The following is a 15202-nucleotide window of genomic DNA, read 5'->3' on the forward strand; positions in this document are numbered from 1 at the left end:
TGTTGCCTCGGCGATCCACATAGATTTAATGTCCGTCGTAAATTTTACGAATGTCCCGTTATCTAGGGTTAAAGTATTTTCTCGACCCTCAGAGGTTCTTATCATGACGTAAATATTTTTTGCGAGATGCTTTCTGATCAAAGTGTTTCAAATAACCCTGTGGAAATTCCTTTACAGAGAAAGGCTACATGATTGACAAGCTCTTGTAGGGGGATTTCAATAGCAAGAGTTCTTTGCTTTTAGATTAAAGTTTATTTAGGTACTTGAAGGCTTTAAGTAATTCGATAAGGAGCTTTCGGCTCAGTGCGCAGTGATATAAATCTCCTAGTGTAAACAAACTCGAGAACTTAGTGCTACGGTTCTCGCTCAATAAATGCAATCAGAGAAAGCGAGATCAAACATTATCTATTTGTGTAGGTACTACTATATCCTTGGAACAAGTTTTAAGCTGAGATCTTGATTTTTAAATTAAGTTTTACTTGGTAAATACCACTTTTTCTTAAAATTTATTGTGACACGTGATTCGAAGCATTCCGCATCATTTTTAAAAACCGTATGTGAAGTAAAGGGCGTTTGTGCACTGCACGGAATTACACGGAATTTTACCGTCCGGCACGTCAGTTAGCATATAAAACGGATGATTGGCTTGTGCTTTTGTCCATCTTTCTTCGGATCGGTGCTCTTGATGCGGGCGTGAACACGTTGCGCGAAAATTCGATAACGCTAAACTGTCGTAGTCGCCTTCATTTTTCAAAACCGGACTACCGGACGGTGAAATTACGGGTAGTGCACAAACGCCCTTAGGGTGTTAGACTACGACAGTTTAGCGTGATCGAATTTACGCGCAACGTGTTTATGTACCGATCAAGAGCACCAATCCGAAGAAAGATGGACAAAAGCACAAGCCAATCCAAGCCAATCATCATTTTAACGCAAACTGACGTGCCGGATGATAAAATTCCGTGTAATTCCGTGTAGTGTCAATATTCTTAAACATGAATTACGTTTGAAAATGATGATTTTTCAGACTTCGTTAACTATTTAATAGATAACAATCACACATTCAATAACAATATAGAAGCTATCCTAAATTTTAAAAAATAAAAGTCATAAATTACAGCATTCTGAAACAGTAGAAATTCATAAAAATAAAAATAATAATACACCAATATAACAATGATTTAAATTCCCCTGTTATTAGTTCTCCCTGTTGTTCATGTTCCCAGTGTAAAAATATAAAATAAATCAATAAAAATAGGACTTTAAAATCTAGACTTAGCTTCACATACGTTTTTTGAAAATGATGCGGAAAGATGAGAGTATTGTAAAATCAGCTTGATATTTTTATTACTCAAAAGATAAATGTAGATAACTTATAAAGTATATAAAGTCTCCAGATTATTTCAATCTGATCAAAATTACCAAATTAGAAGTGCTTTAAACAAGTACTTTAAAAGCACTTGTTCAAAGATTAGTATTCTACCTAACGAAAAGTTAATTGATTTCCAGGAATATTTATACAATTTAAGGCAGCAACAAATTAATTATTATCCTTATCAATTGAAAATGGTTTCATTTTACAGTAGGCCCTATATATATATATATATATATATATATATATATATATATATATATATATATATATATATATATATATATATATATATATATATATATATATATATATATATATTTATATATTTAAATATATATATATATATATATATAAATATATATATATATATATATATATATATATATATAATATATATATATATATATATATATATATATATATATATATATATATATACACATACATGTATTTGTACATATCTTTGTATGCTTGTTTATTTATACAACATGGTAAAAATATTTTCTACGAAACTGAAAACCCTCAGGAGTTTTCAATGCTTTTATAAATAGATTTATCGAAAGTCAATTTATTTTCTTGCTCTTGTAAAATATAATATTTGAATAAATTTCGATACTTCCTAGAATGGTTGGGTGAATTGGTTTCGGATGTATTTGAAGCCTTAAATTGAAAAGGGTTCATTTCCTGCTATAGGCAAAGCCTTAATCATTTTTCAGTAGTTTTCAAAATCAAAATATTTCCATCGGTAGGATCTTTCAAAAATAATGAAATTGTATGGTACATTATTTTTATTATTATATCACTAAACGTCTTCCAACTAAGTCTTAAAAATAGAGTTTAAAACATTTAGCTATTTTAATGGCATTTGATTAGCAGTATTCGATGGAGTCCTAGTACTAACTCTAATGCATGGAAGTGAAGCATAGAGTTGGCAAAAGAAGGATTAAAGTAGACTGAATGTAATAATTCAGACAATGGTTCGTCAAAACAATGTTTAAATGGTGAAATATATATTGAAAGCTGTCCCACCGCATGCCTAGATCTGATACAGAAGCATCTAGGCTTCCTGACAGATATGCTCTTGCTAAGCTATTTTTTTTAAAACTAAGTTGCGGAATGTATTGAAAATGTGAAACAACATAAAATTGTATCCCGATTTTACATTATTCAATTATTCAATATACCTGTCACTGCCAATCTAAATAATAAAAGGCTGTAAGTCCATCACCAAATTTTCTAGAAGTTCCCCAGTGTAGGCAGTGAAAGGGATTAGTGTTTAGTTCAATTAGTCAGCTAGATCCGATTACGACTCGACGATTGGCCGGTACACAGACGCCCACAACCCCGACCAGCACAGCAGACAGATGGTGAAATAAGGAAATAATGCACGGCTGAGATAAGCATTATCGATAAATTGAGAAGGGTGTATGTAGATGTTTCGAATATGTGGAACCGCTTCCGCCGCTTAACTACAATAATAGGAAGAGATAACAGAATGCCACACCAGTTTGTATTTTTGCAAACAATATTAGCATCTTCCATATTCATATATCTCCTCATACATACCAGATTATTTCGACTTCTGACCTGACCACTTTCAAGTATTTGAAATACACGATAGTGACCAGTTTTCCCTGGCCTGCTCTGCTTCTATTAGGTACTAACCACATTCGGCTCATAAAGTAAACAGATATTTTACTACTTAAAAATATAGGTAACATTATTTTTTTATTTTTTTTCGAGGAAGGTCGTTAAAGGTTAGCAACACCATGTTAATAAGGGTTGGAGGGATGTTTTATTGCGAGTAGGTTTATTAAAATAACGTTGATAAACCCAGTTCACTTGTACCCACATATGTGTATATACAGTAATAAATATGGGTGATGTATGGTTCCATTAGGAGTCGGAATATTCTTGTGATAAATAAACATACCAACAGTTTCTAAATTAGAAGGTTTACTTCTAACTATGAATAATGTATAATATGATATTCAACAAATGAACACTGTTTTTGTATAACTGATAAAAACAGATGAATCTGGCGAAATTTGTCGCTATTTTTCGCTGTTATATAAATGAAATAGGCATTAAAATTCAGATATTGCTTTTAACGAAAACTCTGTTCTTACTGATGGCATATTTATAAAATTAGATTAGATAGATTTTTATCAGTCTCCTTTTTTAAAAAAAATGTTAGATTTCTTAACAGAGACAAAGCATGTTTTTATAGAAATAGAATGTGAAAGCCTGGCCATTTACAGCAGTATATATATATATATATATATATATATATATATATATATATATATATATATATATATATATATATATATATATATATATATATATATATATATATATGTATATATATATATATATATATATATACGAATTCAAAGCTGAAATAAGCATTATGGATAAAATAAATATAAAAAAATGGTGTTGGGATGGTGTGGACATGTGAAACGAATGTGTCCGGAAAGAACGGTAAAACAAATATATGAGGCGAATTTAGCTGGAAAAAGGAGCAAAGGAAGTTGAGGAAAACTTGGCATGATCAGGTGAATAAAAAACTCGAAAGCGATCGGGTCAGGAGTCGAATTAATCGGCGGTTATATTCTCTCTCTGCCTACCTCTTCGGAGAAGCGGCGCGATGGTTAGTTCGTTAGTCAAGTTATAAATATTGTAAGTCATTATTATTCCTTATTTTTAAAGGATCTGCCTATATAAAATAAGACTCTAATTTCAAACGACGACAACCTAAAAAACCGTAACGAACGCTTTCGACTTTTAAGCGACATTTGATTTACGGCCTCAATAAAAATACATGTAATAAAAATAACATAATTTCGTAAGTGCACGCATGACAGAGTTTAATTGCGCAGGCTTTTTATCGCTTAATAAAACATAAACTGCGAGATTTATCGAAAATAACTCGAGTCTCCAATAAAGCAGGACGATTTATTCGTTCCGTATTACGCCCACCGAACCGGACGTAACAAGGGTGCAAAATGAAACGGAAAGTGGAGACTTCCGGTCAACCGGAAGTCGGAGATGTTCCGAAATTTAGCTGCTTGGCGGGTGTGTGTTCCCGAGGCTGCTGGCACAGGAGCTAACTTGCTATTTGTCATTAGAACGCGATTCAAGACGAGAGATAAACAATTTTTTAGTATTTGTTTTAACACGATTTTCAAAAAAATACCACTCAAATAAGCGCCTTTTACTTTATGTATATAAATATATCTCTTCTACCCCTTATTAGGTGCATAGGGCACTGCATCGTATTGACGCAGATCGAGCAAAGATCGAGTAAAAATCACAAAAATCGAGTAAAAATCACAGAGAACTAGTAAAAAATACCAAGAACTAGTATAAATCACAAAGAACTAGTAAAAATAACAAAGAATCGGTAAAACTCACAAAGATCGAGTAAAAATCACAAAGATCGAGTAAAAATCAAAAAGATGGAGTAAAAATCACAAAGAAGTAGTATAAATCACAAAGAACTGGTAAAAATCACAAAGATCGAGTAAAAATCACAAAGAACCAGTAAAAATCACGAAGAACTAGTAAAAATCATAAAGATGATGATGTTATTTTGATCGATACTTATAAAGCAAGGTGATCACTCCTGCGCTTCAGGGACCAGTCCAGAGTAATGTGAAATAAATATAAGTGTAAATCACTAATATGTATTTTTAACCCCCGCCCTGGGGGTTTTAGATTAATATATTTAGTCATACATGCCCTCCGATTACGTAGAATTTTGACACCATAATTTTTTGGGTTCTGATTGAATATATTTATGTATGTATATATATATATATATATATATATATATATATATATATATATATATATATATATATATATATATATATATATATATATATATATATATATATATATATATATATATATATATATATATATATATATATATATATATATATATATATATATATATATATATATATATATATATATATATATATATATATATATATATATATGTATATATATATATATATATATATATAAATATATATATATATATATATATATATATATATATATATATATATATATATATATATATATATATATATATAAATATATATATATATATATATATAAATATATATATATATATATATATATATATATATATATATATATATATATATATATATATATATATATATATATATATATATATATATATATATATATATATATATATATATATATATATATATATATATATATATATATATATATATATATATATATATATATATATTATATATATATATTATATATATATATACATATATATATATATATACATATATATATATATATATATATATATATATATATATATATATATATATATATATATATATATATATATATATATATATATATATATATATATATATATATATATATATATATATATATATGTAACCAAAACAAGTAAAGAGTTCTTTTAAAGAACTAGTTATTCAATTCCATCACTCTTCTTAGTTAATTAAATACCTTTCAAATGTTACTTTCTTAACTTTTGCAATAGGCAGGCAGTCTGTTTCCTTATTTAAGACTGACATACTGATGTTAGGCAACTCATTCTGAATATTAATAATGCTCACATGTTACCGGTAGCGACTGGCAGTCATAAACATTCAGCAGATAAGAAAAACAATACTCCATTCCCATAGACGTAACGATAGAGCTTTCCTTTTCAAACAGAAATGTTTCAACCAACTAATAAATCGTGTAATTATTTGCTACTTAATTCACAGGGTGAATACAGGGTAGCCTTAATTATTAATTAATATCCCTTTCTTGACATTCGTTTGAAAATGCCATAACTAGGCGAAACAATTGTCACAATATTAATTTTTATCTGTTTTTTAACAAACAAATACTACTTAGAACACTTAAAATATCTGTATTCGATTTAACAAATAATGCGTCAATTAAAATGCAGTTCTACAAATTACACGCCAAATCAATAAATACTATGGGAAGATGTTTTAATTTTTGCAAATGGCATCGTACGTCAATTGTATATGATATTTGTGAACTAGACAGCTGCTCTAGTTCTCCTTCTGCTTCTATTTCCAACTACATTCGCTTCCATAATTATATTATACTATTCTTTCTTCACTCGTTTGATTCACATGCCCACACCATATCAACACATCTTTCTTATTTTGTCGATAACGCTTTTACGTTATGCCTTGCGTTATTTTCTTATAGCACCTATCGGACCTCTATGACACATCGTTTTGCTGCACACTCGTCCAAGAGATCGCATTTTGACTGAATTCAGTCTACTTTCATCCTTCTTTTGCTAATTTCACGCTCATTTCCATAAAATATATGTAGTTAAAAATACTAAAATAGACATGTTCCTAGTTTAGTTAGGAGAGGTTTTGCCAAAGCCGGCACGTAATATGGTAATAACAAATTAAGGGTTGAGATACGTACCACCCTTGCTGCTGGGCGCCGGGGTGAAGAGGAGACGGGGTGACTTGCAGAGGAGCACTGCCTTATACGCCTGTCTGTACTGCTTGTTCATGATCACGTAAATTATGGGGTTGATGCAGGCAGATAGGTACAGAAGCATGTAGCTGATTATGTGCAGGGCTGAAAATAAAGAGACCAAGCTTTATAAACAAAAATGTAAATAAAAAATGACCTTTTTTAAAATCTTAACATAAATTAAGAAGAATATGGAAGTCTGGGCATTTACGGGGCTCATGTAATAATACTTTCTGTTCCTAACACAGATTAATTTAAACCAAGATCTTAGTTAGATGAAAAAAATCCATTTATTGATTTATAAAGCTTGTACATAATAAGCGTGGTAAATAATAAATGCAACCCCCAACTAAAAAAAATACTATCATATATTCGTTATCTTTACTTTTAGAAGCTCTTTTTTTACAACATTTTGAGTGTGTGCAAATACTTGTTCACAAATTTGGATTATCTCCAATTATAGGAGTTACTTTTCATATAATTTTTTGACATCTCAACATAGATGAAAAAGAATATGTAAAACTGGGCATTTACGGGGTTTACGACCGTCATAGGCTGGATTATATGATCACTTAACACACGTGTAATATTTAGGTACCAATTCTACCCATGATCGACAACCACACTACTCAAATTCGTGACATATTCATAATTTATATATATATATATATATATATATATATATATATATATATATATATATATATATATATATATATATATATATATAAACATATATATAAATATGTTTATTTATATATATATATATATATATATACATATATATATATATATATATATATATATATATATATATATATATATATATATATATATATATATATATATATATATATATATATATATATATATATATATATATGAGAGCAGTCCACTTGCGAACCACGTTATGTTTAAAAATAAATAAGTTTTTTATCCAATGGCGGCAATCGGTAGAAAATTAAATCTTCTACCGATTTAAGCGTTTTTGAGAGATTTTGGAAAGTGAACTGTCGATTGGCTAACTTATTTTTTTAATATAATGTGGTTTGTAAGTGAACTCATCTATAATTGGTATTTACTGTCAAAATTTATATCTAACATGTTATTGGAAAACCATTTTATTCGCTTAAAGAGAAAAGTTTTAGCAGTAGCTATTTTGTTTAGTAAAATATTCAAAACTAATATTCTGTTGTTGTATCAATATTGTTCATCGTCTGCATCTTATGTCGTTATTCCAAGGAATTAAGCGCGACTTTAAGTCGGATCATTTTCTCAAAACTTGTTTACCAATTGCAAACTATCTACAGGGCTATTCTGAAACGTGCCATTTACAATACCAAAATACAACACCAAATTAATCCAACAGATCTATATATATTTGGGAATCAAGTACTTTAATAACTTTCCGACAGATATAAAAAAGTTGAAGAAAGTACAATGCTAGGAAATAAATAAATTCAATAAGCATGTACATATCGCTCACTCCTTTCAAGAACGTCATAAATCAAAGACAATTTTCAGTTGTGCATGTTTTCAGAATGTCCAGGAAATGTACTATATCCCAGCAAAAGCGGCATATTTTTAACTTAATATTTACCCGCTACAGGGCAGAAAGTGTTGTTTTGCATTTTGAAGAAAAGGTATTGTTTAATTATTTTTTTAAGTATACTAAATATTTTTCAAATGGAGAAAAAACCTTTTTTACCAGGTTTTACTTAAAAAGATGTGTTGCAAAGTAAAAAGTTCAATAAGTGGCTTGATATTTATTTTTAATAAATTGTATTATATTCTTAAACTTCAAAAACTTTCTCCTGAAAAATCAAGTTTTTTGATTTATGACGTTCTTGAAAGGAGTGAGCGATATATTATTATACATGCTAATCTAAGAATGAAAAAAAAACACATTTTTAAATTATAATAAAATATCATACACAAGGTAAATAATAAATGCAACTCCCATAAAAAAAAGTAATATCAATAAAAAAGTAATGTGGTTGTCAATAATGGGTAGAATTGCTGAATGTAACACGTGTGTAAAGTGATCACTTAAACCAGCCTATGACGGTCATCAGCCCCGTAAATGACCAGACTTCCATATTCTTCTTCATCTTTGATTGTCAAAAAATAATATGAAAGTAATATCTGTTATAAATTTCTTATTGGATTACAAGCTGTACCCGTCCATAAGCTGCTGTGGCTTAGTCTAATAAAATCAAAAAATAAACAAAATAGAAAGCATTTTGATATCTCCATATAGATAAAAAGAATATAAAAGTCTGGGTATATATAGGGAATACGACATGTCATAGTCTGGTTCAGTGATCACTTTACACACGTGTAACATTAACCATTCTACCCATGATTGACAACCACACTACTCAAATTTTTGGAACTCATACATTTGCATATTATAAATCTTGTGTTTGGGTTCATAAATATATACATATCGTAGTTGTACAGGAGAAAGTGACCAACTAACAAAACGTAAAATGTTCAGGAGGGCCATTTAAGTCACTTTTGCTTGGCAAGAAAATAAACATCAATGCAGTTAGTCATTTTCAACAAGTCAGTATATTATACTTCCAATTTAAAATCGCTTTGGAATGTTTTCAGGGCAATATTAAACTAGTAAGATACCAAATAGTCAACGATCACGTTTTTGTAAAAAATGCACTTGGTTACTTTCTCCTGTATGACTACGATATGAATATATTAAAAAATCTAACTTATTTATAAAACACATTATAACGTCCAATTTATTTTTACACCGTTTAATTTGGAGTGAAAAAAACCTGTACTCATAGTATTACTAAGATGTATAGTTTACAACATTTCGAGTGTGTCCAAATACTTGTTCACAAAATCTGGATTATCTCCAATGACAGGAGTTATTTTCATATTATTTTTTGACATCTCATCAAAGATGAAGAAGAATATGGAAGTCTGGGCATTTACGGGGCTGACGACCGTCATAGGCTGGTTCAAGTGATCACTTTACACACGTGTAACATTCACCAATTCTACCCATTATTGACAACCACACTACTCAAATTCTTGGAAGTCCTATATATATGAACCAATTTAGAAACCTTGTTCTTGAATCACTAGAACTTCACTAGAGACACCTATTGGTGAGATGTAAAGAAGCTTTTTACTAAGCAGAAACTCTTGTATTAGTATGTGAGATCCGAATCCTGGATTATAATCACACACATGAGAAACGCCAGAAAATACCATTTTCATTTTTATTATTAAGCTTATAATTTATAATTTATTTATTTCACTTAAACCAGCCTATGACGGTCGTCAGCCCCGTAAATGCCCAGACTTCCATAGTCTTCTTCATCTTTGATGAGATGGCAAAAAATAATAAGATGTATAGTGTTTTGATAACAATATTCTTTAGAAAGTTATAAAATAAATGAATGGGCTTTGAAAATGGCACCATATGCAAAGTGCAACAATATCTTTTGCAATAAAGCCGGGCCATGTGAAGTGACACGTAAAGATTGCATCCCTAATGCACGTGTAGGGATGTCCGTACAATGTTCGTGTATTCGATATTCCAAAAGGCCAAGAGATGGCGTCGCTCTTTGTAGTTTATACTCGTATATGATCCATACTCGTACAATATGGAAATTGTATGAATCGCCTTCGGCTAAATCCAAACATAGTTCAAAATGTTATACATACATTGAAAAACTATTTCAATATATAATATGTCACTAATTTTTATTGATTTGGCGTTTAATTTGTAGAACTCCATTTTAATTTATGTATTAATTTTAAATTAAACACAGATTTTTTGAGTCTACTAAGTTGTATTTTATTAACAAAAAACACATCAAAAATTATATTGTGACAATTGTTTCGCCTTGTTAGGGCATTATCAAACGAATGTGAAGATCAACTCTCTATGTAAACGCTTGCATGATGCGTTATTGTTAAACTAATAATTATATCTACATAAGTATATAAATTCTTTCTTAAAATTAAAATTAAAATTTCCATGTCTAGTAATAATTATATCTACATATATAATTAATTATATCTACATACATAAATTCTTTCTTAAAATAAAAAAAAAAATTGCCATGTCCATAAATTCTCCCTTTCCCAGAAAATAAATATAAGGGTACATACCTACATCCCCCACTACTTAATGAACAAACTAACCTTAGGTCTTCACTACTGCTAAATATATTTGAATAGACTATTACTGTACATCATCTCTCTCTATGTAAACGCTTGCATAATGCGTTATTGATAAACTAATAATTGCATCTACATATAAAAATTCTTAAAAATAATATTACCAACAATTGTATTAAGCTTTAAAATATTAATTCTCTAAAATATGGCCATGTCGATAAATTCTTCCTTTCCCAGAAAATAAATACAAGAGTACATACCTACATCCCCCATTAGCTACTGTTGTCTCCCATAAATTATTGCTGCACGTGTTAAAACTGTCACTTAGAATTGTATAGCTACATAAGGACCGTAGTCCATTTGATCTTCACATTCGTTTGATAATGCCCTAACAAGGCGAAACAATTGTCATATTTTTTTATGTGTTTTTTGTTAATAAAATACAACTAAGTAGACTCAAAAAATCTGTGTTTTATTTAAAATTAATACATAAATATGTCACTTTGTAGAATAATTTAAAAATCAAAGTAAAATAATGTATAAGTATATGATTAAAATTTAAACTGGGATGTCTTTCACAACATTTTGAGTGTGTCCAAACAACCTTCATTGACAAATGGTGTCGGGTTATGGTCCTGTGGTTAGCGTCGCGGACTCTTGAGTCAGAGTTTCTGGGTTCGAACCCATTCTACCACAATTTAATACCTATTTTCAATAATGATCCGCTTGGGCTCACAGAAAAAGTATGAAATTGAAGTATTTTTGTATATAATAAAAACACAAATATTTCCCTTTAAAAAAATTTAGTTATTTTTCCTCTCGACATCTCAACATAGATGAGGATGAATATTGAACTCTGTGTTGTCAGGGCTTACGACCCGTCATAAGCTGGTTTTAGTGAAGAAAACTCTGATTTGTAAACAAAGATTTGGATACACCTAAAATGTAAATAAAATAACTGAATAAAAATATAATATTGAAAATTATGTTTTCAGACATCTCCCAATATGTAAAACAATTCGGGAAGAATATTGTATACATTTAAAAATAAGGGTCTCTTCTATATAAAATATCTTAATCAATTCAACCATAGATACCGCCGCGAACTCGTTTCTCAAATCTCAATTCTTTAAATCTCGCGAACTCATATAAAAAAATGTTGTTGTCAATTACGGGTAGAATGGTGAATGTTACACGTGTATAAAGTGAACAGTTAAAATAGCCTTTGAGAGCTCGTAAGCCTGTAAATACGCAGACTTCCATATTCTTCATCAATTATGAATAGATGTTAAAAATATAAAAAATATTAAATGAGAATAAGTGGAGAAAACCTAGATTTGTAAACAAGTATTTGGACACACGCGAAATATTTTCAAAATGGTTTTGTTATCATATTTTTTTTATTATTTTTTTATTTTTTTAAATTTTTATTTATTTATTTATTTTCATAATACATAGATACATTCAATATACATATTCATTTCATATACACATTTATTATACGTATTACGGCTCTTTAGGCATGGCATGTGTTGAGCCGAATACTAACATGGTAATACAAAGTTTATAATTTAATTTAATTTTATTTAATTTTTTTTATTTTATATTATTTTTTTTATAAATTGATTTAATCAACAACAAAAAATTGGTCACAGATTTATTGGAATAATATATTTAGTACATAATTAAGTTTAAAAAAAAACTAATTTAATATAAAAATCTTCAAAGTTCGCAACACAGAAAACAATTTATTTTATGGGCGAACATCACACAAAGCTCTCCTCATATCACTCAGTAAAGCTAATAGCATTTTCTAAACATCGGGAACAGTTAATTTGAGAAATTTTCCGATACTATTATACCTCATAATTACTTAAACCAACTTACATTACAACCCTTTTCTCACAATGGGTTTTATGAGTAATAACGGGCCAAAGGGTTATCGTATTACTTTATCGAGCACATTGTGATTAAAATGCATACAATGTCTCGTTCAACCCCCTCGCGCCGACTTGTTAAAATAATTATAAATTTTGATAATTTATGTAGTGTAATTTTCGTAAAATACTACATCAAAGGCGTTACTATGATTTATTTAATTTAAGTGAAATGTTATTATATATTTAAGCCTATAAAGATTCCTGAATATTAGAACCGTAACTTAATGAAGCTATCGGGTATGAGACCCGGTGTTGTAACCGTTTCTGCATTAGCATACATCAAAATAAAAGGGTCTCTGCTAAATAAATCTTATAAGTTCCAACTAAGATACGTCTACTGAACTCACATATCGCTCACTCCTTTCAACAACGTAAAAATCGTAAATTTTCAGTTGTACATGTTGTCGGAATGCCCAGAAAATGTACTATATCCCAGCGAAAGCGGCATATTTTTTACTTAATATTTACCCGCTACAGGAAAGAAAGTGTTGTTTTAGTATTTTGAAGCAAAGGTTTTGTTTAATTATTTTTAAATATACTAAATATTTTTCAAATGGAGAAAAAACATTCAGGTTTTACCTAAAAAGATCTGTTGCACAGTATAAAGTTCAATAAGTGGCTTGATATTTATTTTGAATACATTGTATTATATTTTTAAACATTAAAAACGATATCCTGAAAAACCAAGTTTTTTGATTTATAACGTCCTTGAAAGGAGTGAGCGATATGTAGGAATTCTAGAAAAATGGTTGTGTGGTTGTCAATCATGTGTCTAAAGGTGAATGTTGCACGCGTGTAAAGTGACCACGTAACCATCCCATGACTAGTCAAAAGCCCTATAAATACGAACACTTACATATTCTTCTTCATCTAGGTTGAGATGCCAAATTGTATTTATATTTTTATTTATATAGAAGCACAAAACAACACCCCTGTAGCCCTAAAAGGGTTAAGTCTGTTTTCACAACATATTATTTTAAACGCATTGAAGGGTTTACTAGGTCATCTGAATGGTTGTAAAAATGTGCAACATTGTACGCGCGTTGAAAATGTTTTTATTTTATTATCGGGATGTGCAACTATACGACATTTTTATACCATCTAACTTTAAATGACTTTACAAAGTAGTTACTAGCTTTATAATGCGTAATTCAGTGCTTAATTATTCAGGATTCAAACTTAAATAACGCGAAAAAATAATATCGCATATTTTCATAAATTCATGTTTATTTTTGAAGAAATACTAGTTTAAGTCATATACCTACCTACCGTCATAAGACATTTTGTCATTTGTCTTTTAATAAATATTTTGATGTTTGTCTTTTGTCTTTTTATAAATATTTTTCACGTTTGTTTTTTTATGAATATTTTGATGTTTCTGAAAATTTTATTACGTTCATTTATTTAATTACACATTTTAAATAAATATTTATATTTTAATACGTGTTGTGAAATCATTTGCAAAAAAACCTTTTAAGGATTCACAGTTATTAAAAACAAATTGTTTAAACGTATTGATTTGAAAAAATCTTCTTTTAACCATTTTCAAGGCCAAACAGTGCATATGGCACTGGATTATATTGACGTGATGTTATATTGATTATTAATTGCATCAAGGTAGGATGGTCAGTCCTGCGCTTTAGGTACTAGTTCAGGATGATATTAAATAATTATTATAAAGATAAAACATACACACCCATTCATATATTTATATATATATATATATATATATATATATATATATATATATATATATATATATATATATATATATATATATATATATATATATATATATATATATATTATATATATATATATATATATATATATACATTTTATAATACTTTTTTGAGGGAGGCATCCTAACGCTCACCTCTTACTATCATTTGTTTGTTCTCTTGACTTTTAGCAGTTCGTGTAAGTCGGACAAGTGTCTGTTGTCATCGAAGATTCCCCTTGGAAAAATGGGTTTGCCAATTTACCTGGGAAAGCCACCTCCTTGTCGGCCACCTTGACGATGGTGATGGGCAGGTAGCACACCAGGAAGGAGAGGAAGATGGCGAGCACCATCTTGGTGATCCTCCACTCGTTGCGGCGAGCTTTAAGCTCTCTGGAGTCGCGTGCCCGCGCCGCCGTGACGGGCCCGCTGACCGTGGCCACCGCCGCGCTCGCTGTG

General features: G+C 29.4%; 1 protein-coding gene across 1 annotated transcript in view; it reads right to left on the bottom strand.

Moving 5' to 3' along the window:
• Positions 1-15202, bottom strand: part of LOC148301972 (G protein-coupled receptor moody-like) — a 79378-nt gene that overhangs the window by 6583 nt on the left and 57593 nt on the right. The window contains exons 7-8 of the mRNA XM_088272399.1: positions 15009-15202; positions 6875-7033 (exon numbers count right to left, since the gene is read on the bottom strand). The exon at positions 15009-15202 is cut by the window's right edge and continues 45 nt beyond it. Of these exons, the coding sequence (XP_088128525.1) occupies positions 6875-7033; positions 15009-15202 (353 nt within the window). The remainder of the gene's footprint in view (positions 1-6874; positions 7034-15008) is intronic.

This window comes from Brachycentrus maculatus, unplaced genomic scaffold (genome assembly GCF_059751285.1).
Source record: "Brachycentrus maculatus isolate JH-2025_06_01 unplaced genomic scaffold, ASM5975128v1 h1tg000496l, whole genome shotgun sequence".
Taxonomy (NCBI): Eukaryota; Metazoa; Arthropoda; class Insecta; order Trichoptera; family Brachycentridae; genus Brachycentrus; species Brachycentrus maculatus.